Source organism: Dromiciops gliroides, chromosome 3 (assembly GCF_019393635.1).
Source record: "Dromiciops gliroides isolate mDroGli1 chromosome 3, mDroGli1.pri, whole genome shotgun sequence".
Taxonomy (NCBI): domain Eukaryota; kingdom Metazoa; phylum Chordata; class Mammalia; order Microbiotheria; family Microbiotheriidae; genus Dromiciops; species Dromiciops gliroides.
Window position 1 is genome coordinate 282,366,393 of NC_057863.1, and position 21,789 is coordinate 282,388,181.

Below are 21,789 nucleotides of genomic sequence, written 5' to 3' on the forward strand. Positions count from 1 at the left end.
CTTTGTATCTCCAGAGTCTGGCACAGTGTTTGGCACATAGAGGCTTAATAAATGCTTGCAGAATTGAATTGAATTATTAAACATGTGGTAGGCATTTAATAAATGCTCTTTGAATTCATAGGATCAAATTGGACCTTTAAATTCTTTTTAAGCTCTAAGTCAATATAAGGTATTATTACTTCTCAAATAAAAATGAAAATTCTCCCTTGGAAGACTAGCATATATACTACCTGATCCACTGTTAGATGAGAATTGGTCATATCCATTACACACTTTATAACCACACTCAACGTTGTGATAGTGTTATTTTCTGATAGAGCTAGATCATTTACCTGCTCAATTAGTCGCTCAAATATTTACTAAAGCACCTACTATGTGCCAGATACTATGCTAAATTCTGGGAATACAAAGAAAGATAAATGACAGTCCCTGCCTTGAAGGAGTCCACAATCCAATGGGGAGACAACATGAAAATAACTATGTACAAGCCAGTTATATACAAGTAAGTTGGAAATAATCAACAGACGAAAGACATTAGAACTAAGAGGGATGGGGCAAATTTAATAGGAGTCATTTTTTTTATTATTTGCTTGTTTCCACAAGCATTTTCAACTCCAGTTTTTTTACTTGCATTTGAATATTCAATTATTCAAGCTTATCAAGTATTGATATTTTTTCATTTATCTAATAATTTCAAGTCTCCTCTTCTCTCTCTTCACCTTTTCTCTCTCCATGTCTCACATGAATGTGGGTTTTCTAAAATCAAACTTAATCAAGTAGGAGTTGCTCTTGGTAAATCTACTAATGCTAGGATAGTCAAGAGATTCACTTTGTCTTAACAGAAAATGATGACTTAAAAGCTAATAACTGATTACTGATTTTAAAGGCAGTTCTTAATAAAGAAATTGCCTTTTGGCTAGACTAAGTACCTGATATGTAATGTTTATTTAAATGCCCCCCAAATAAAATTTACCAAGATAGGATTAGAAAATCACCTATCTAGGCTACTATTGATTCAATATTACCTAACAAACAAGGGATGAGACCAGATAACTTTGTGAAAGATGAATGAATGAGTTCCCTCAGTGGTAAGTGCAAGTCTTTGGAATGACTCCCACTTTATTTCTGAAGACCAAGGCCAAAATTTAAGATATACATACTTCTCCCTATGGTGATTTCCCGCTGCAAGATGCTTATGTATAGCTGGAGGGTCAGCTGAGGTGCTGAGCCCAAAAAAGCCTGGATCACCGATGCCCTGCTGAATGCCGATCTGTGGGTGAACAATTTGCCTTCTGCCCTGCCCACTTCTTTCTCAATTTCTTCTGAGAGTCCATTTTTAGGGATCTGCCTCTTCTTGGTGATACTGACATAAGGCTCTTCAACTCTGCCGGCTTGAAAATATATGCAAAAGACTTCCACACACCTGGAAATGGAGTCAAGATTTTTATTAGATGACCAGAAATCCCCATTTTGTTTTTGTTTTTCGCCATCCTATCCGCATTTCACCTGTATCTAGTATTCCCAGATATACCAATGTGTCACAGTGCAAGAACTAGATTTGGAGTTATGAGACCTGGATTTCGGTCCTACTTCCACCACTGTGTGTCTTAACCTTTATGGGTCTCAGTTTCACCACCTGTAATATGGGGATAATAATATTTGCTCTCTATAATACAGGGTTATTGTGAAGATCAGATGAGATAATGAATGTAAACACACTATGCAAATGTGAGAAATAATACTTTGCTTCCATTATTAGGCCAAGGGTGTGCTGGAGCCAGCTTCAATAGGTTAGTGAAAGCTGATTGTTAAATTTTCAGTGGAAGCATTTACACTTTGGATATTGGCAGATACTACAAATTGAGGCTTGGTTTTGTCTAGATCTAAGAAAGTAATGGAGAAAATGTTAATAATGCATTTTAAACTTAAAGTGTGTCATACATACACTTTTTTTTTCATAGAGCTCACATCCCTGCAACAGCCCAGTCTGTATGCACAACTTTACCTTTTACTTTGATGTCATCTAATCCCCCTAAGGCCAGGCAGAGCACTCAGAACTGAAAAACAAAAGGAAATGAGGAGGAGAAACTAAAAGGAAAGGGAAGGAGAAATGTAAGGAGGAGAGATGTAAGAAATGTAAGGAAAAGCAAGATTATCTATGAAAACATCTAAATGGTTCTGGCTCCAGCTTTGTGCTTTGGGTTTTGTTGGGTCCAGTGTCTCCTGAGGCTGGAGTAAGGACAGGGAAAAGTAAGGAGGATGGGCAAATGTGTGGCTCAAAGGGAGGAGGGAAGAGGAGGGATAAAGGAAAGGGAAGAGCAAATTAGAGGAGGAAATGAATGTGCATGTGTATGTATGTATGTACACACACATACACACAAGGAGTTTAAGGTCTAGCTATAAAGAGACATGTATGTATGTGTGTATGTGTGTGTGCGTGGGCAGGGACTTATAATTCTTTGATGGCCATGTGTAATCCAACATATTCAATTTAATAAGTATTTATTAAGCACATGCAAGACTCTGTTCAGATGTGATCCCTAACTTCAAAGAACTTAAAATTTAGTTAGAAGGTAATAAAAACTCAGTGCTTTAACTTTGACCATTTTCTTCACTACAATCCTGTGAGAAGGTACAAGTGCTATTATTTTCATTATACAGATGAGGAAACTCAGGCTCAGAGAGCTTTAGTGGCTTCTTTATGGTCACAGAACATAAGTATCAGAGGCAAGATATGAATCCTGGTCTCACTCCAAGTCTACCATGCTGCAAAAGAAAATATGAGGGGCAGCTAGGTGGCACAGTGGATAGAGCACCGGCCCTGGAGTTAGGAGTACCTGAGTTCAAATCTGGCCTCAGACACTTAACACTTACTAGCTGTGTGACCCTGGGCAAGTCACTTAACCCCAATTGCCTCACTAAAAAAAAAAGAAAAAGAAAAGAAAATATGAAAAGCACAAACAAAAAGTCATAGAAAATAATCTATTAAGTCACACTCAGTAATGATGTCACTACTATTAGTACTTCTACTATTACTACTACTAATTTAATATTTACAAAGTGCTTTACAAATATTTGATTCTCAAACCCTGGGAGATTGCTGCTATTACCCCCAATTTTACAGACAAGGAAACTGAGCCACAGTGGTTAAATGATTTACTCAGGATCACAAAGCCAGTAAGTATATGTGGCTGGATTCAAAATCAAGTCTTCTTGACTCCAGGTCCAATATTTTCCTCACTGTGGCATCTGCCTCTGTATAAACAAGGAAATATGTAAGAGTAATTAAAGAGATACTCATTGCTTGTAGTTGGCCTGTGCTATGCAATATAAAATAACAATATTACTCAAATTAGTATACAGATCAACCAAACCTTGAAAAGGTTACATCATAGAATTAAACAAATTAATAATAGTAAATTTTGGAGACAAATTCTAGAATCTCAAGGGAAATAATATAAAGGAAAGAATAAAAGAGACTTCAAACTATATTATAAAGTTATGGTCAGAATTTTTTATACTGGACAAAAATTTTAAAAGTAAATGGATGGGGGTCGGCTAGGTGGTGCGGTGGATAAAGCACCGGCCCTGGATTCAGGAGTTCCTGAGTTCAAATCCGGCCTCAGACACTTGACACTTACTATCTGGGTGACCCTGGGCAAGTCACTTAACCCCCATTGCCCCGCAAAAAAAATAAATAAATAAGTAGATGGATGAAACAGTAGAAAAAAGGTCCCAGAAACAATAGAGCCCAGTATTCAACAAATTGAAGAATGCAATCTTTAGGGAGAAGTACCCTCTATTTGACAAAAACTGCTAGGAAAAATGGAAAATAGTTTGGCAGAAAGTAGATTTATATCACCATCTTATACCACTTACCACAAGAAGAACCACAAGAATATATGTCCTAAACATAAAAGGTCACATAATTAAACACATATACTCGTGAAGTCACATACACACACACACACACATGCACAGACATGCATACACACACAAAATAGTGGAGAACAGAGACAGTACTTTTTCACAATTAGAACTAGGAGCTAATTATTTTAAAATAAGGAATAAAGGCAATCACAAAGGACAAATTATTTTAATTATATAAAATTAGAAAGCATCTGCACAAACAAAATCAATTCATTTTAAAGTAAGAGAAATTGTTGAATAGGGAAATAAAATAATCAAATAACAGATAAAAGTCTGATATACACTATACATGTATATATTTATATTTTATGTGTATATATGTAAATGTGGTTGTATATATGTTATATATATGTATGTACATATATTGTAATTGACACTAATATATGAAACCGAGAACCATTCCCCAATAGATAAGTGGTCAAATAAGTGTGTCAAAATATCTCAAGAACTAAAAATAAAGTAAGTGCTCAATTGAGGGGTGGCTCAATAAGTTATAGTAATGATTTTTTGTACTGTAAGACATGACAAATATGAAGAATTCAGGGAACCATGGGAAAGGTTTATGAATATATGCAAAATTAGGTAAATAGAACCAGGAAAATATGACTATATAATAATGAAATATACACAAAAAGAGCAAATCTAAAAAGATGTAAACAAAAAGGACACTAAAAGGAAACAATATTCTGAATGATATATTTTAAGGACCAGTCTTGATGCTGAAGGACAGATAATGAACCATACCCTCGCATCTTTCCTTAGAGAGGGATATGAGCATTGAATGTTACAAGTGCCCCACTTTAAGGAGCTAAAAGTCTAGTAAAAGAAAGGCAAGATGAGCCAACAGAGAAAGGTGAGGACCATAGAAAGTTTTTTCAGTAACAAAGAAGACCAAGGGGCACCCTCAGAGGAAGATGTCAACATCAGGGCCCCTATATCTAAAGCTTCCAAGAAAAATACAAATTGGTCTCAGGCCATAGAGGTGCTCAAAAAGGACTTTGAAGATAAAATTAGCGAGGTAGAGGAAAAAATGGAAAGAGAAATGAGGGTGATGCAGGAAAGACATGAGAAAAAAGTCAACAGCTTGAAAAGTCAAATGGAAAAGGAGGTACAAAAACTCTCTGATGAAAATAATTGCCTAAGAATCAGGATTGAACAAATGGAAGCCAGTGACTTTATGAGAAACTAAGACACAATAAAGCAAATCCAAATGAATAAAAAAATAGAGGGCAATGTGAAATATCTTCTGGGAAAAACTGCCGACCTGGAAAATAGGTCCAGGAGAGACAATTTGAAAATTATTGGTCTACCTGAAAACCATGATCAAGGAAAGAGCTTAGACACCATCTTCCAAGATATTCTCAGGGAAAATTGCCCTGAAATTCTAGAAGAAGAAGCCAAAATAGAAATTGAAAGAATCCACTGATCACCTCCAGAAAGAGACCCAAAAAAGAAAACTCCTAGGAATATTATAGCCAAATTCCAGAGCTCTCAGGTCAAGGAGAAAATATTGCAAGCTGCCAAAAAAAAAAGAATTCAAGTACTGTGGAGCCCCAGTCAGGATAGCACAAGATCTAGCAGCTTCTACATTAAAGGACCGGATGGCATGGAATATGATATTCCAAAGGGCAAAGGAAATGGGATTACAACCAAGAATCACCTACCCAGCTAAACTCAGCATTATCTTTCAGTGGAAAAAATGGGACTTTAATGAAAAAGAAGACTTTCAGATATTTGTGATGAAAAGACCTGAACTTAATGGCAAATTTGACTTTCAAATACAAGACCTTAGAGAACCATAAAAAAAAAAATTGGAGCTGGGGGACATACCTGGGGTCATACAGTGGGCCACTGTCTTGTGTCTGAGGCCAGGTTTTGACTGGGATCTCCCCTGGGTCCAGGGGTGATGATTTGTCCACTGTGTCACTTAGCTAGATGATAACATCTTTAGGGTTAAATTGAGGGGTGAAGGGAATTCAATGGGGGAGGGGGAAGGGCAAAAGCAAAATCCTACATGAAAGTAACAGGAAAAGGCTTATGGAGTGGGGGAAGAGATGGGAGAGGAGCAGGGCAGTTAATGGATTTTATACTCAACAGAAAAGGCTTGAAGATCTTAAACTCATCAGAGCTGCCTCAAGGAGGGACTAATAGACATACCCAACTGGTGGAATAATCTATTTAATCTGGGCAGTAAATGAGCCTAACACTCATCAAAATTGGCTCAAAGACCTCAATCTCATTAGAATTGCCTCAAGGAGGGAATAATGTACACACTCAATTGGGTGGAGTAATCTCTATAACCCTGCAGGAAAATAGGAGGGGAAAGGGATAAAGAAAGAGGGGCAAAAGAAGGAAAGGCAGAGTGGAGGAGGGGACAGACAGAAGCAAATGCCTTTTGAAGAATGATAGAATGAAAGAAGATGGACAATAGAATAAATGTCATGGGAAAGGGAATAGGATGGAAGGGAAACAGTTAACAATAGTAATCATGAAAAAGAGAAAAGGGGAAAAAATTGTACAAAAATATTTATAGCAACTCTTGGTGGAGGCTAAGAATTGAGAATCAAGGGAATGTCCATCAATTGAGGAATGATGGAAAAAGCTGTGTTATATGATTGTAGTGGAATGGACTTGTGCTACAGGAAATGAAAAACAGGATGATCCCCAAAAAACCTGGAAAGACTAATGAACATTGATGTATAGTGAAGTGAGCAGAGCTGAGAGGATATTGTGCATAGTGACAGCAATATTGTTCAATGAGTAATTGTGAATGACTTAACTACTCTCAGCAGTACAATGATCCAAGACAATCCCAAGGAACTAATGAGGAAGCATACTATGCACCCCTATAGAAAGAACTGATAAAAAGAACACTTGTGGATTGTACATATATAACCTGATTGCGATCTTGTGGAGGGGGGAGGAAAGGGAGGGAGGGAGGGAGGGAGGGAGAAAAATATAGAACTCTAAATCTTATGAAAATGAATGTTGAAAACTACCCTTACATGTAAATGGAAAATAAAATAAATGTTTGTTGAAAGCCTAAAAAATAAAAAAAATTTAAAAAAAAAGTCACCAGCCTCACTCTCTCCTCCATAGCCACCTGGGTGCAGTGACAAGACATATATAAGAATGACTGGAGATGGCCCAGGATTTTTAAGACAATTGGGGTTAAGTGACTTGCCTAGGGTCACACAGCTGTTAAGTGTGCGAGGTGAGATTTGAACTCAGGTCCTCCCATCTTCAGGGCCAGTGCTCTATCCACTATGAAACCTAGCTCCCCTAGGTGTGTATATATATAAATATATATATATATATAATATATGTATACATACGTGTACACACATATACATACATATACTATATATGAATATGTGCATGTGTGTGTATATATGTATATATGTGTATATGTACACATACCCCAGAGCTTCCTGGTCTGGGGACTATCAGGGCCTTCCATTCCTCTTGGGGCTTTCAGGAAGAATATTGTCCTTCTTTTTCATCCTCTCTGGATCTTAGCCATTTGGGGCCCTGATGAGGGTCTTCCATTTCCCTGAGTCACACAACTTCCCCTCATAGGTTATAGACATTTAGTCTAACCCCAATCAAAATCTTAATTAAAATCACTTGATAATCTAATTCAGAAGATTTCAGGAAGACATAATAAGTGTTGTCAAATATTTATTAGGTGACTTTTCATGTGGAAGAGAACTCGGTCTTGTTTTGTTTGGTCCCAAAGAGAGGTAGACGAGAACTTCAGCATTTCCAGGAATAACTAATTCATGTTTTCATTTACATACCATATTACTTCTTATGGACTAAACTATTACTTTGGGAAGCAGAATCATTGCTTCATTATTATTAAATAGCCCTTTAATGCACTGATAGGAAGATGCTTTAATAGGGAATAAATGCAATGCTCTGCCAGAAAAATATGACTCGGCCCTAATTCATATCACATTAGTGAGGGAGTGAACAGGTCAGGGGAGAGTTCATGAAGATTCCTGTCACACAGCTGTGGTAAGAGAAAATGTAAATGTTTGATATGATACACTGCCATAGAAAATACCTCAGCCTATTTCTATAAGTTTACCATTGTGTACATACTGATAAAGCTTCATGACCTTAGACCACCCTGGGGTTTGGAAGCCATTGTAGCTATCCTTCCAGCACCATCTTAAGAAGTCCACAGGAAATAACAATGAGGAGGTGGGGTCTACCTCGCACAGGACTGAAATCTCTGGATTGATTTTTCCCCCTCTAACATAGTTTTGGAAGGCAAGTTTTCCTGTTTTGATATAGTTTAGGATAAGGGGACACATGGCACCAACTAGGACCAGAAATTTTGCATTTCTATGAATTGGACAATGAAATATGAAAATAGCTTAGTGTCCCTGCTTCTTTAAGCAATCACATTATATCATTAAATCACATTAAATATGGCTAAGTCTTACCACCTGAAGTAAAACAAGATGTCAATAAATTAAATCTGAGCTGCTAAATATTGTGTTAAAAACCTCAGAAGAGAGTCCTGAGGACCCTGGAATGATTTTTACCCAGACTTTCAGGCCTGTCCCAGCAGATCCAGTCTGGGCTCAGTTCTAAGAAAACATAGAAGGTCTAGAAGTATCACATGAGCCTGTATAATAGTAGTGCCTTCCCTCTTTTGTCTCCAAATTTTTGTTTCCATATTGTCTCCAATTTATCCTCCCTATATCTTGTTTGTACATTGCGGCTTGAATGTTTTCCCCCCTCATTAGACTGTGAGCTCCTCAAGAACAAGGATGATCTCTTTCCTTTCTTTGTACCCTCATTGGCTTAGCACAGTACCTGGACAAAGTAGGCACTTAATAAATGCTAGTTGACATACTGACTATATCTGTTTGTGGGAAAAGAATGTACTGATCCCAAACTGATCCCTCCTTCACTCTCACTTCCCATCACTGCAGTGGCTAGAATGCTGGCCTTGAAGTCAAGAAGACCTGAGTTCAAATTTAGTCTCATACGCTAATTGTGTGTCTCTGGGCAAGTCACTTAACCCTGTTTGTCTCAGTTTCCTCATTTGTAAAGTGAGCTGGAGGAAGGAATGGGAAACCACACCAGTGTCTTTGCCAAAAAAAAAAATCCCAAATGGGGTTATGAAGAATCAGACATAACAGAAGAAATGAGTAAACTGAAAATTAGTACTGACATAGGGTTGTAAACAGAGAGAGAATAAGAGAAAGGAAAACAAGAGACCCATGGAAGAGTCAGGGGTTAGGAATAATAACAATAATAACTCACATGTGCATGACACTTAAAAGGTTTACCAAAAGCAAGGATGTTTGAGCTGAGCTTTGCAGGAGAGAAGACATCCTAAGAGGTAGAGTAAGTAGAGAATATATTCTAGGCCATGGGAGACTATAAAGGCATGAAGATGGAAGAGGGGACTATTGCTTGAGAGGACCAGCAGTAAGGCCAGACTGTAGACTGCCTCAATCAATAAATCAACATTAATTCTCCAGGTCAGGAAGTTAGGTGGCACAGTGGATAGAGCTCTAGGCCTAGAGTCAGAAAGAGCAGAATTCAAATATGACCTCAGACACTTACTAGCTATGTGACCCTGGGCAAGTCACTTAACCCTGCTTGCCTTAGTTTCCTCATCTAAAATGAACTGGAGAAGAAAATGATAAACCACTTTAGTATCTTTGACAAGAAAACCCCAAATGGGGACAAAGTCAGACATGACTGAAATGACTCAACAGACACACACATCAGACACTGTGCTAGTAAAGAGTGAAAGACAAAAGTGGAAAAAGTTCTAGTATCAAAGAATGCACATTCTAGTGGGAATAGGTTATGTACATGCATAAGCATATATAAAATATATGTAGAGATTTTAGAACTGGGGAGATAATAGTAAAATAATAATAATGATAACATTTATATGGTGCCTACTCTTTGGAGGCACTGGACTAAGCACTTTGTAAATATTATCTCATTTCATCCTCACAACAATCATTGGAGGTAGGTGCCAATTTATCTCCATTTTAGAGTTGAGGAAACTGAGTCAGAGATTTTTACTTGTCAAAGATCACACAGCTAATGTCTGAGGCTGGATTTGAACTCATTATCCCTGTACATGTGGTCAGAAATTCAAGTTAAGGGGTTGAAAGAAAAGAAGAGTATTTTATAGAATTAACTAGAAACTTGAGGAAAGGAAATCAATTAAATATAAAACCCTATGTCTAAAGAAATAATTCAGAAAAAAAATCTTTCCCTCTTCAAAATTCCCTAGAGTGCTCTGATGGATCTCTTCTTTGGTGTTATTGAATTTTATCTTGTATCATGCTTATTCATATAGGTCATCTCATCCCTATTGTGTTATAATTTGTTTAAAAGCAAGATTATTTTTTTTCATCTTTTTATCCCCAACACCAGGCAGTGTGGTATAGTGAATAGAGAGCTAGCCTCAGAACCAGGAATACCTGTGTTCAGGCCCCATCTCTGACCCAGTCTATCTGCGTGACCCTAGTTGAGTCACTTAACCTCTCAATGCTCTAGTCCAGAAGTGTCAAACTCATAGCCCAAAAAACTCTCTGCTGCCATACAAGATTAAAATTTAATTGAGAGAAGTTCAACAAAATGAATCAAAATACAATACAACATAGATAGCTCCCTATAGTAAGAAAAAAGCTCTAGCCCCTATTCCTAATGCCTTGCACTGTGCATTAAATAAGCAGTTACCTACTATACATTTGCTAAATTGAATTGAATTGATTGGGACTTACTACTTGGTGAACGCTGCTGAATGGCTAGTATTTGGCAGCTGGACATGGTTTATAACAACAACAACAACAACTTATAGTTATACTGCTCTTTAAATTTTGTAAAGTGATTTACAAATATTTGTACATCTTCACAACAACCCTCAGATATGGGTGCTATTATTATCTCCATTTTTCAGAAACTGAGACCAACAGAGGTTAAGTCAATCAATCAATCAACATTTATTAAGCACCTGCTATGTGCCAGGTACCATGCTAAGAGGCTTGCCCAAGGTCACACAGCTAGTAAGAGACTGAAGCTGGATTTAAACTTAGATCTTCCTGACTCCAGGTCCACTGCTCTATCCACTGTGACACCAGCTATCTTAAAAAAATAAAAATTTTAAAAGATCACAAAATCATTTGGCTTCTTATTCATGAGTCATGTCATTTTATAGTATTTGTTTAAAGATGGCTCACATCAAGACCTTGGCTAAAAAATCCCACCTCTGATACATACTGACTTTGTAGACATGGATATACAAGTCATTCAAAACTTGGTCTTCTAAGTAACTTTATAAGATTATAAATTGCAGAATCGTTGCTGAATCAGCATTAGTAGGAGGCATTTTCTTGCCTTGTAAAAAACAATAAAATTGCAGGATCAGGAAAAAAGATGGCTCAGTAGTGACATCTTTCAAACAAGTAGTGGATAACTCGAGTTACTTCTGTGTGCAAGTATAGTGCATATGGATGCCTTTTAAGATGAAACACCAGGATAAAGCACCAGCCCTGGATTCAGGAGGACCTGGGTTCAAATAAGACCTCAGACACTTGGCTGTGTGACCATGGGCAAGTCACTTAACCCTCATTGCCCTGCAAAAAAATTAAACTCCAGATCTTTTGCTAAATAATTGTGGTGGAATAGAAAAACTATTGAATTTCAAATCACAGGATCAGGATTTGAACCTTGGCAAATCATTCCATGTTCTGGTCCTCAGCTTCATCACATATAAAATGAAGGATGACCTCTGAGGTCCCTTCTAACTTTTATTCCTTGTGTCTCACTTCTAACTAGTCATAACAATCACTAAGACAAGTTGTTTGGAATCACACAGAAGAAATGACTAGCTGAATTATTTACTTTTCATTAAGTTGTAGCATCATAAAGATGAGTCTAAAATGTTTATTCCATAGTATCATCACAACAATTTCTATGCAAACAATATCCTAGCACATCTCTAATGGAGTTCTTGCCACCAAAGTCCTTAGCACTATCAAATGGTTCCATGACAGAAATGAATGTGGTTTTATCAGCTAGTGGAAATAACATTAAAGATGATACATTGCTGCTTTGGCCAAAGCCACAGTGGGGCCTTTTCATCTGACTTGTTGCTGAAACCTGCCATCTGATGTTTCCCTCATTATAATGTGAGCTCCTTGGGAGCTGGGACTGTCTTGCTTTTCTATTCGTATCAGCACAATGCTTTACAGGTAGTAAAGTAGCACTTAATAAATGCTTTTCATTGAGTAATTCATGGAGAATAAAGAGCAGAGACATCTAAGGAAATTTAATGATTCACTTTGGTATATAATTCTAAGGTTCATAATGCACTTTCCACACAACAATACTGTAAAGTAAGTAATGCACATATTACTTTCCCCATTTTACAATTTAAAAAAAATGGAAACTAAGAGCATAAGTGAATTGGTCACAGTCACACATGTAGTAACTGGCAGAGCATGAATTCAAACCAGGTCTTCTGATTCTAAATTGTGTTATTTTCACTATAGCAATTTTCATAAGAAATGAAAACCCAGCATTCCTACAAACACCCTTGATACAACCTTATGTCCCTATACAATATAAACGGCCAGTTGCTTTTATAGCTCATTTCAAGGTTTGCAAAGTGAGATTCTTATGAGGTAAGTAGTCCAAGAATTATTGTGTCCATCTTAAAGATGACTCAGCTGGGACACTGAGAGGTTGACTTGCTCACGATTATTCAGCTAGTAAGTAGATACAATGGCTGGGGGAGGATCAGTGATATGGTTTTCACATATATACATATCCAGACAACATTAGAGAGAGCTTTTTTATAACTCGGAAACTGTTCAGAATTATTTCAAAAGGAGAATTTTACTTAAAGGAATATACATACAGTTGCCAGCTTCAACCCACTCAATGTCTGCAAAAATCTTGCATACATGAATGACCACCAGATGGTGGCCACAGAAGCTCCCTTTCCTTTCCCTATAGCATGATTTAGGATTTCTCTCTCTTCCCTTCCTTCTGTCCTTTCTTCCTCAGAACCTCTACCAAGTTGTTGCTAGAGATTGTCCCTCAAACCCTCTATCACCTCAACTAAGGGACAATTTCGAGTGGGATTGTCTAGAGTGGGATAATATAAGTAGAAGGACTTGCAGTCATGAGGGAAGTAGGGAAGTAAACACTAGCATTGCTTCCTTCCTCTTTTTTCCCCTTCTTGCACATTGTTGTTTTCTAACCCCAATGCTACTGATCTAAAAGAGAACTGGGTTTGGAATCAGAGTTCTTGAATCAAAATTCCAGATTTGCTAGTTACTATCCGTGTGGTCTTGGACAAGTGATGTTCTCTCTCTGACCCTCATTCATAGAATGCAGGATTTAGACTCGATAATCTTCGGTGGTACAGGGATGGACCTAGAGACAGGAAGATTCTTATTTCTGAGTTCAAATCCAGCCTCAGATGCTTACTAGTTGTATGACCCTGGGCAAGTCACTTAATCCTATTTGCCTCAGTCTATTCATCTGTAAAATGAGCTGGAAAAAGAAATGACAAACCACTCCAGTATCTTTGCCAAGAAAACCCCAAATGGAGTCATGAAGAGTCAGACATGACTAAAACAACTGAATAACAACCAGTTCCAAATCCTGTCATCCTGCCAAAGTATCCCCAAATCCTAAACCACTTCCTTACTTCCTACACCAAAATGCCTCAGAAGTCCTGTCCTGCCTCTGAATCCCCATTTCCCTTGAGGACCTGTGACTGTATGTGAGGGATATCCTGTGTCTGTTTTTCTTCCTGCTTCCATCCTTTTTGTATATGTACTATACATATATAGCCCCTATATGGAATTTTTCTTACAAAACCATAGAGAACAAAAAGAATGTATAAATATGTGATTCAGTACATGTGTGTTTAAAAAGAGGAAGGGGAGGCTATAAACCCATAGCAGAAAAGAAAAGTGACAATTGGGAGCCAGACTAGGTTGAAGAAGGGTTTGGGGAGGCGGGGTTGGTAGATTTACACTGGGAAAAGACCTCACCTACCTACCCAATGTTTCTCCCTCACCTCTTCTCTTGCTCCTCAACCTATCCCCTGCAAAAAGGTGAGAAGAGTGAGAAGAAGGTCCTTTTAATTCTACTTGGATTAGGGAAGAGATATTTCTGGTATCCCAAGAACTCTGGATATGTTTGCACAGGAAAACAGCATTACCCAGTATGGCTAGATTTTTTAGCAGTCCTCGGAACCCTGCTGTCCTTCAGATACATTGTGGACTAAGTAGTAAGCAGCTGTGGGCTGGTCTGGGAAACTTTTATAGGATTATTGTTCCTATGGGAAATAGAATCTCAAACTCACAAGTTTTGTGACCATAGTAAATTGGCTTTCTTCCATTTGGGAAAAAAGGCAAAACTCCAAAATAATCTTAAAATATCAAAATCACTAAATACAACATGCTGTAACATTCCTTATTTCATTTAGGAGAAAGAATTTTTACCCTGTCTGGTCAGATGAGTAGAGTTAAAATAGAAACAGTCAGAAGCAAGAATGAGCTAATTTATATATTTGTATATAATGTGTATAATATTACATATTAATTGTATATCTGGGAGGTCCATGTCTATGAATAATGCAATATTTTTTCCAGTTGCATCAACCATATAAGATTCTCATTTATTCAGAAGGATAAACTATTCATTACAATGAAATCTTGGCTGTGTAGACTGATTTTCTGCGTCTTCATATTTTGCAAAGAAATCTTTCTAAACTTCCATGTACAAGAACAGAACACTAGAAATATGAAGGAAAAAAAGTTCGAGCATCTCCCTTATCTGGAACACAATGGAGAACTGGCAAGAGGAAGCATAAAAGGACTTTAAGCAGCCAAAACTGATGTCACTTAGTCATTGCATTAAAGCAGCACTTTTCAAACTGTTCTGCAGAGCCCTAAGATTCCCTTGAAACAGTCTGAAGAGGTTCATGAAGAAAAACATTGTAATGACAAAGATGCAGCAGAGCAGTCTTTTAAATTAAAAAAATATATATCATGAAGGATAATTTTAAAATTGAAAAGCCTCAAGAAACAAAAATGCAAAAGTACCTTTTCAATTCTACGATGATAATGACCCTTCCCCCATTTAAGTTACCCTGTCACTACCCAAGATCCCAAGTTCATCTTGCCTGAACCATTGGAATACTCTCTTCAAATACTTCCCAATCCCCAGTTATTCTGCCCTTCATAGAATTGCCAAAAGAATCTTCCTAATAAGGCAGATAACTGGTGGCTCAGTGGATAGGGATTAGAATCAGCAGACCTAAGTTTAAATCTGGCCTCAGACACTTACTAGCTGTGTGACCCCACTGGGCAAGTTACTTAAATTCTGTTAGTCTCAGTTTCCTCAACTCCAAAAAGGGATCAATAATAGCACTCACGTCCCATGGTTATTGTGAGGACCAAATGAGATTATATTTGTAAAACAGCACTTAGCACAGTGCCTGGCCCATAGTAAGCATTGTATCAATGCTCATTCCTTCCCCTTCCCTAATGCCCAGATCTCACCATATCACTCTTTTGCTCAAGTAACTACAGTGAATCACTGGAAGACAAAATTCAAATTCTACTCTTTACTCTCCACCATATAGTTGTACTTGACCTTTTCAGTTCTATTTCATGCTACTATGCTTTACTCACCCCACATTCTAGTCAACTTACACCTTCAGTAGTCCATCAGGCCCATTTTATACTCTCCAACATCCATGCATTCACAAAGAGCCTCTTTATCTCTTGTCTATTGAAATCCATGCCTTCCTTCAAGGCCCATTTCATGGACCATCTATTCTATGCCTTTCTCTTTCCTACAGTTAACAGTCATCTCTCTTCTTTCAAATTTTCTGAAGGCATCTTGTCCTGGTTTCTGCTTTGCCTCTATCAAATTCTATCTTGTATCATACAATGTACTAATGTATGTCATATTCCTCTATTAGACATTAAGCTCTTTAAGGACAGAAACTGAGTTGTTTTCATCCTTGACTTCCTAATCTTGCTCAGTAGATGCTTAATAAATGTCAGTTGAATTAAATTGAAGAATGTCAGCTTGTAAACACTTTTTAATTGTAAATAAGACACACGCTAACAAGTCATCCCAAATTATCTTTCACTTGAAAGTGCTGAGTTACTAAACCAGCTTTATTTTGTAATTACTAACTTATTTATAATTGAAACCATTGATTTGCAAACCATGATGATCCATAAACTAATCCAAATCCCCAATACAGAAGAAATAAATGTAATGATGGACAGCTCTAATTGAGGATTACTTCTGGTGTAGAGGATGGTTTATGGATACTATTGTGAGAAGATAATGGGTTTTGGGGGTCACAGAGGCACCCCACTCAAAGGCCAACCCAAACTCAGTAAAGTTGGACTTTGGACTTTGAATAGAGACAGTAGAGATTAAAACCACACCTACCTGAAAGCCTTTCCCCCCAGAGGGTCTGTCCTCTGGACTCTAACCTTATCTCATACTGCTCATGGACCACCCTCAAATAGATTTATAGATTTGAATGATGCTAGCCAATTAGCTTTGAGCAGTGTGGAAAGGCTGCCTCTCCTCTGGACCACAGTGAAATGTAAAGCTTGTAAATGTCAAAAGGCATGAACAGGACCAAGTTCTTCCTGACACCAAATCCAGCACTCTGTCCATTACACCATTCAACCTTAAAGGGGAATTGGGAAGCTTTAAGACTAATTGATTATGTCAACAACAACAACAAATATCATGTCAATAGATCAGAAAAGACTTTTGACAATATAGAATACCCATTCCTTTCAAAAATACTAGAAAGCATAGGAATAAATGGAGCTTTTCCTTAAATGATAAGTAGTGTCTACCTAAAATCATCAACAAGAATTGTCTATAATGGGGCTAAGCTAGTAGCCTTCCCAATAAGATCAGTGGTGAAGCAAAGATGCTTGTTATTATTACCACTATTATTATTGTACTAGAAATGCTAAATATAGAAATAAGAGAAGAAAAAGAAATTGAAGGAGTTAGAATAGGCAATGAGGAAACAACACTCACTTTTTTGTGGACAAAATGTTATACTTAGAGAATCCTAGTGAATCAACTCAACAAACTAGTTGAAACAATAACTTCAACAAAGCTGCAGGATATAAAATAAACCCACATAGATCATCAGTATTTCTATATATTACCAACCAAGTTGAGGAGGAAGAAACAGAAAGGAAGATTCCATTTAAAATAACTGCAGACATAAAATACTTGGGAGTCTACCTGCCAAGACAAAGCCAAGAACTACTACATAACACAATTACAAAACACTTTTCACTCAAGTAAGTCAGATCTAAACAATTGGAGAAATATTAATTGTTTATGGGTAGTCTTACCCAATACAATAAAAATGACAATTCTACCTGAATGAATTTACTTATTCAGTGTTATACCAAACTACCAAAAATCATTTTACGGAGCTAGAAAAATAATAACAAAATTCATCTGGAATAACAAAAGGTCAATTATTTCAAGTGAATCAATGAAAAAAAATGTGAAGGAAGGTAGCCTAGGAGTACCAGATCTCAAACTGTATTTCAAAACAATAATTGTGAAAACAATTTGGGAATGACTCAGAAATAGAGCAGTGGATCACTGGAACAGATTAGATGTACAATATATAATAGTTAATGATTATAATAACCTAGTGTTTGATAAATCCAAAGATATAAGCCGTGGGGACAAGAATCACTATTTAACAAAAATATCTTGGAAAACTGGAAAGCACTTTGGCAGAAACTAGTTATAGACCAACATCTTATACCACATACCAAGATATGATCAAAATGGGTACTTGATTTAGACATAAAGGGTGATGATTTATGCAAATTTGGGGAGCATGGTATAGTTTACCTGTTAGATCCATAGATAAATGAAGAATTTATGACCAAACAAGAGATAGAGAGCATTATAAGATATAAAATGAATAATCTTATTACATCACATTAAAAAGGCTTTACGCAAACAAAACCAATGCAGCTAAGATTAGAAGGAAAGAAGAAACCTAGAGAGAAAAAATATAGTGAGTTTCTCTGAAAAAGCCCTCAAATATATAAGGAACTGAGTAAAATTTTTACAGATAAGAATCATTCCACAACTGATAAATGGTCAAAGGATATGAACAAGCAGTTTTCAGATGAATTAATCAAATTTATCAATACTCATAAAAATGCTCTAAGTCACTATTGATTAGAGAAATGAAATTAAAATGGCTCTGAGATACCACCTCATACCTATCAGATTAACTAATGTTACAGAAAAGGAAAATTACAAATGTTGGAGGGGAGGTGGAAAAATTGGAGGACACTAATGCACTGTTGATGGAGTTATGAATTGGTCCAACCATTCTGGAGCATAATTTAGAACTATGCCCAAATAGCGATAAAACTATCCAAACCCTTTGACCCAATAATATATTATCAGGTTCATATCCCAAAGAGATCAAAGAAAAAAGGAAAATAACCTATATGTACAAAATATTTATAGCAACATTTTTGTGGTGGCAAAGAATTGGAAATTGAGGGGATGCACATCAATTGAGGAATGGCTAAACAAAGTATGGTATATAATTGTGATGGAATTTTGTTGTTGTTTAGTCTTTTCAGTCATGTCTGACTCTTTGTCACCCCATTTGGGGTTTTCTTGGCAAAGATACTGGAGTGGTTTCTTCTCCAGCTCATTTTATAGATGAGGAACTGGGCAAACTCAGTTACGTGACTTGCCCAGGGTCACATGGCTAGTAAGTGTCTGAGGCCATATTTAAACTCAGGAAGTATTCTTAACTTCAATTACTGAACTCTATCCACTGTACCATCTAGCTACCCCTGTGATGGAATACTATTGTGACATAAAACAAAACAAAACAAAACAGGGGACACTTATATGAACTGATACAAAGTGAAGTGAGCAAAACCAGGAGCAAAAAACAGTAACAGCAATACTGAATGATGATCAACTATGAATGACTTAGCTATGATGTAATACAATGATACAAGACATTTCTGAATGACATGATCAAAAATGCTATCCACCTGGCAACTAGATGGTACAGTGGATAAAGCACCAGCCATGGATTCAGGAGGACCAGAGTTCAAATCCAGCCTCAGACACTTGACAGTTACTAGCTGTGTGACCCTGAGCAAGTCACTTAACCCTCATTGCCCCGCAAAAAAAAAAAAAAAATGGCAATTACAAAAAAAAAAAATGCTATCCACCTCCAGAGAAAGAATTGATGGAATATGAATACACATTGAAACACAATTTTTTAAATTTTATTTTTCTTGCTTTTTTCCAATAGGACTAATATAGAAATATGTTTTGCATGATTTCACATATATAATTGATATCACATTTCTTGCTTTCACAATGGGTGGCAGAGGAGTGAGAGGGAAAGAACTCAATTTTAAAAAAAGAATGTTAAAAATGAATGAATGGGGGCAGCTAGGTGGCGCAGTGGATAGAGCACCGGCCCTGGAGTCAGGAGTACCTGAGTTCAAATCTAGCCTCAGACACTTAACACTTACTAGCTGTGTGACCCTGGGCAAGTCACTTAACCCCAATTGCCTCACTAAAAAAAAATGAACAAATGAATGAATGAATAAAAAGGAATAAGAAAGTTTTAAAACAATTTTAGAATTTTCAAAGCAAAAATATCATTAAGTGAAAAAAATCCTCAAAATACTGGCTCACATAAATAAAGGGCAAAAGGAAAATAACTGAAACTCCTTACAAAGTGAACTGTCTGTGGTATATGATGGTGATGGAATATTATTGTGCTATAAAAATGACAAGCAGGATGATTTCAGAAAGGCCTGGAAAGATCTGTATGAACTGATGTATAGTGAAGAGAGTAGAACCAAGAGAACATTGTGCACAGATACAGCAATATTGTTTGATGAAGAACTGTGAAAGACTTAACTATTCTCAACAATACAATAATCCAAGACAATCCCAAAGGACTATTGATGAAACATACTATCCACCTCCAAAGAAAGAACTGATATTGATGGAACACAGACTGAAGCATGCTATTTTCACTTTCTTTCATTTTTTCTTTTATTCAAGCTTTCTTATACAAAATGACTAATATGGTAATTCTTTACATAATCGTACATGTATAACCTATATCTAATTGCTTACCGCCTCAGGGAGGGTTGGGGAGGAAGGGAAGGAGGGATAAAAATTGGAACCCAAAACCATAAATAAAAATGTTTATTACTGTAAAAAAAGAAACAACAAAGTGAGCTGTCTAATATTGTTCTTATTTTAAAAACCCTTACTGATAATAAGTAAACATTTCTTTTCTAAGTAACCTATTTGTAATATTTTAAGATTTGGAATAAAACAGATGTGAAGAAAAAAGACTTTTATAAAAATCACTGTTGTATTTTTTTTTTACTTTAAAGCACAATACAGGGTGTCCCAAAAGTCTTGGCAAAGTTTTAGGGACACTGTATTTACAAGAAAAAAAAATTATGTGTGCATCTGTGCCTCTATTTTCATGTTGGGTGTGTGCATGAACACATGCATGTGACAGCCAGTAGTAGAAATATTATTAATTAGACATTTTCAAAGTTTTCCCCTCTCCTGTAAGGGCTCCACTAAAGCTTTGCTAAAAGTAAAGGATTTCAGTACTGCAAAAAAGGTTCAGAACCACTCTACTAGGGTCCCTGCTTCAAGTCACTCACCACTCCAATCAACACTATAGATACTTCCCTACCTTCTGAAACAAAGAATACTGAAAAAAATTAAACTTTCCTTGATGCCTTATGGCATATATATATATACATACATATATATACATATATATATATATATATATAAATGCTGTTCATTGTACTTGTTTTTGAGGTACACAGGGGTATATATATGTATATATATATATGTATATGTATATATGTATATATGTGTGTATATATATGTATGTGTGTGTATGTGTATATATATATATATATATATATATATATATATACTAAATGGCTTCAGCCCACTGACTGTTTTTTGGTTTTGTCTCCCACTCTACTTCTCAGGAAGTTGTCTATTAGTTGTTACAGCAATCCACACTCATACAAGCTCCTCTTTCCACTTAAATCAAATCTGTTATAATTATGTGTACACTAAGAGCAAACATATCATAGAACATACCAAATCACACTCTGATTTCAGTAAAATGCAATGGTTGAGAAGCTGAGAGAGAGCATGGGACTTCAAAAAGATCAATGGATTTACAGTCACAGGTTCTGGCTCCCAATCTTGTCACTCACTCCCTGTGAGGCCAGGGTCAATTCATTTCACTTCTTTGGAACTCAGTTTCTTCATCTGTAAAGTGAGGAGGTTAGACTCAATGTCCTCCAACTTTTCTTCTGGCTCTAAATCTATGCTCCTGTACTCTATCGTAGTGGCCAAGAGGTTTCTTTGTTTTGCTGCTGATTCAGGATTAGTTGTGGTCCTTTCTTCTGGAAGAGGGCCATGGCATCAGGGTAATGACATGATGATGTCATGACTTGTACTGAATTGGATATAAGTGAGGCAGGACTTTGCAAAGTCACCAACCTCACTCTCCTCCAGAGTCATCTGGGTCCAGTGGCAAGATTATATATATACACATACGCGCGCGCGCACACACACACACACACACACACACACACACACACACGTGCGCGTGCGTGTGTGCGTGTGTGCGTGTGTGTGTGTGTGTGTGTGTGTGACTTGCCCAGGGTCACACAACTACTAAGTGTCTGAGATGAGATTTGAACTGAGCTCCTCCCAATTTCAGGA

The 21,789-nt window shown here is 36.8% G+C and overlaps 1 protein-coding gene across 1 annotated transcript in view; it reads right to left on the reverse strand.

The window, feature by feature from the left end:
* The window catches only part of XK (X-linked Kx blood group), a 48,776-nt gene that overhangs the window by 24,213 nt on the left and 2,774 nt on the right, over positions 1-21,789 (reverse strand). The window contains exon 2 of the mRNA XM_043996962.1: positions 1,161-1,423. Coding sequence (XP_043852897.1) covers positions 1,161-1,423 — 263 coding nt within the window. The remainder of the gene's footprint in view (positions 1-1,160; positions 1,424-21,789) is intronic.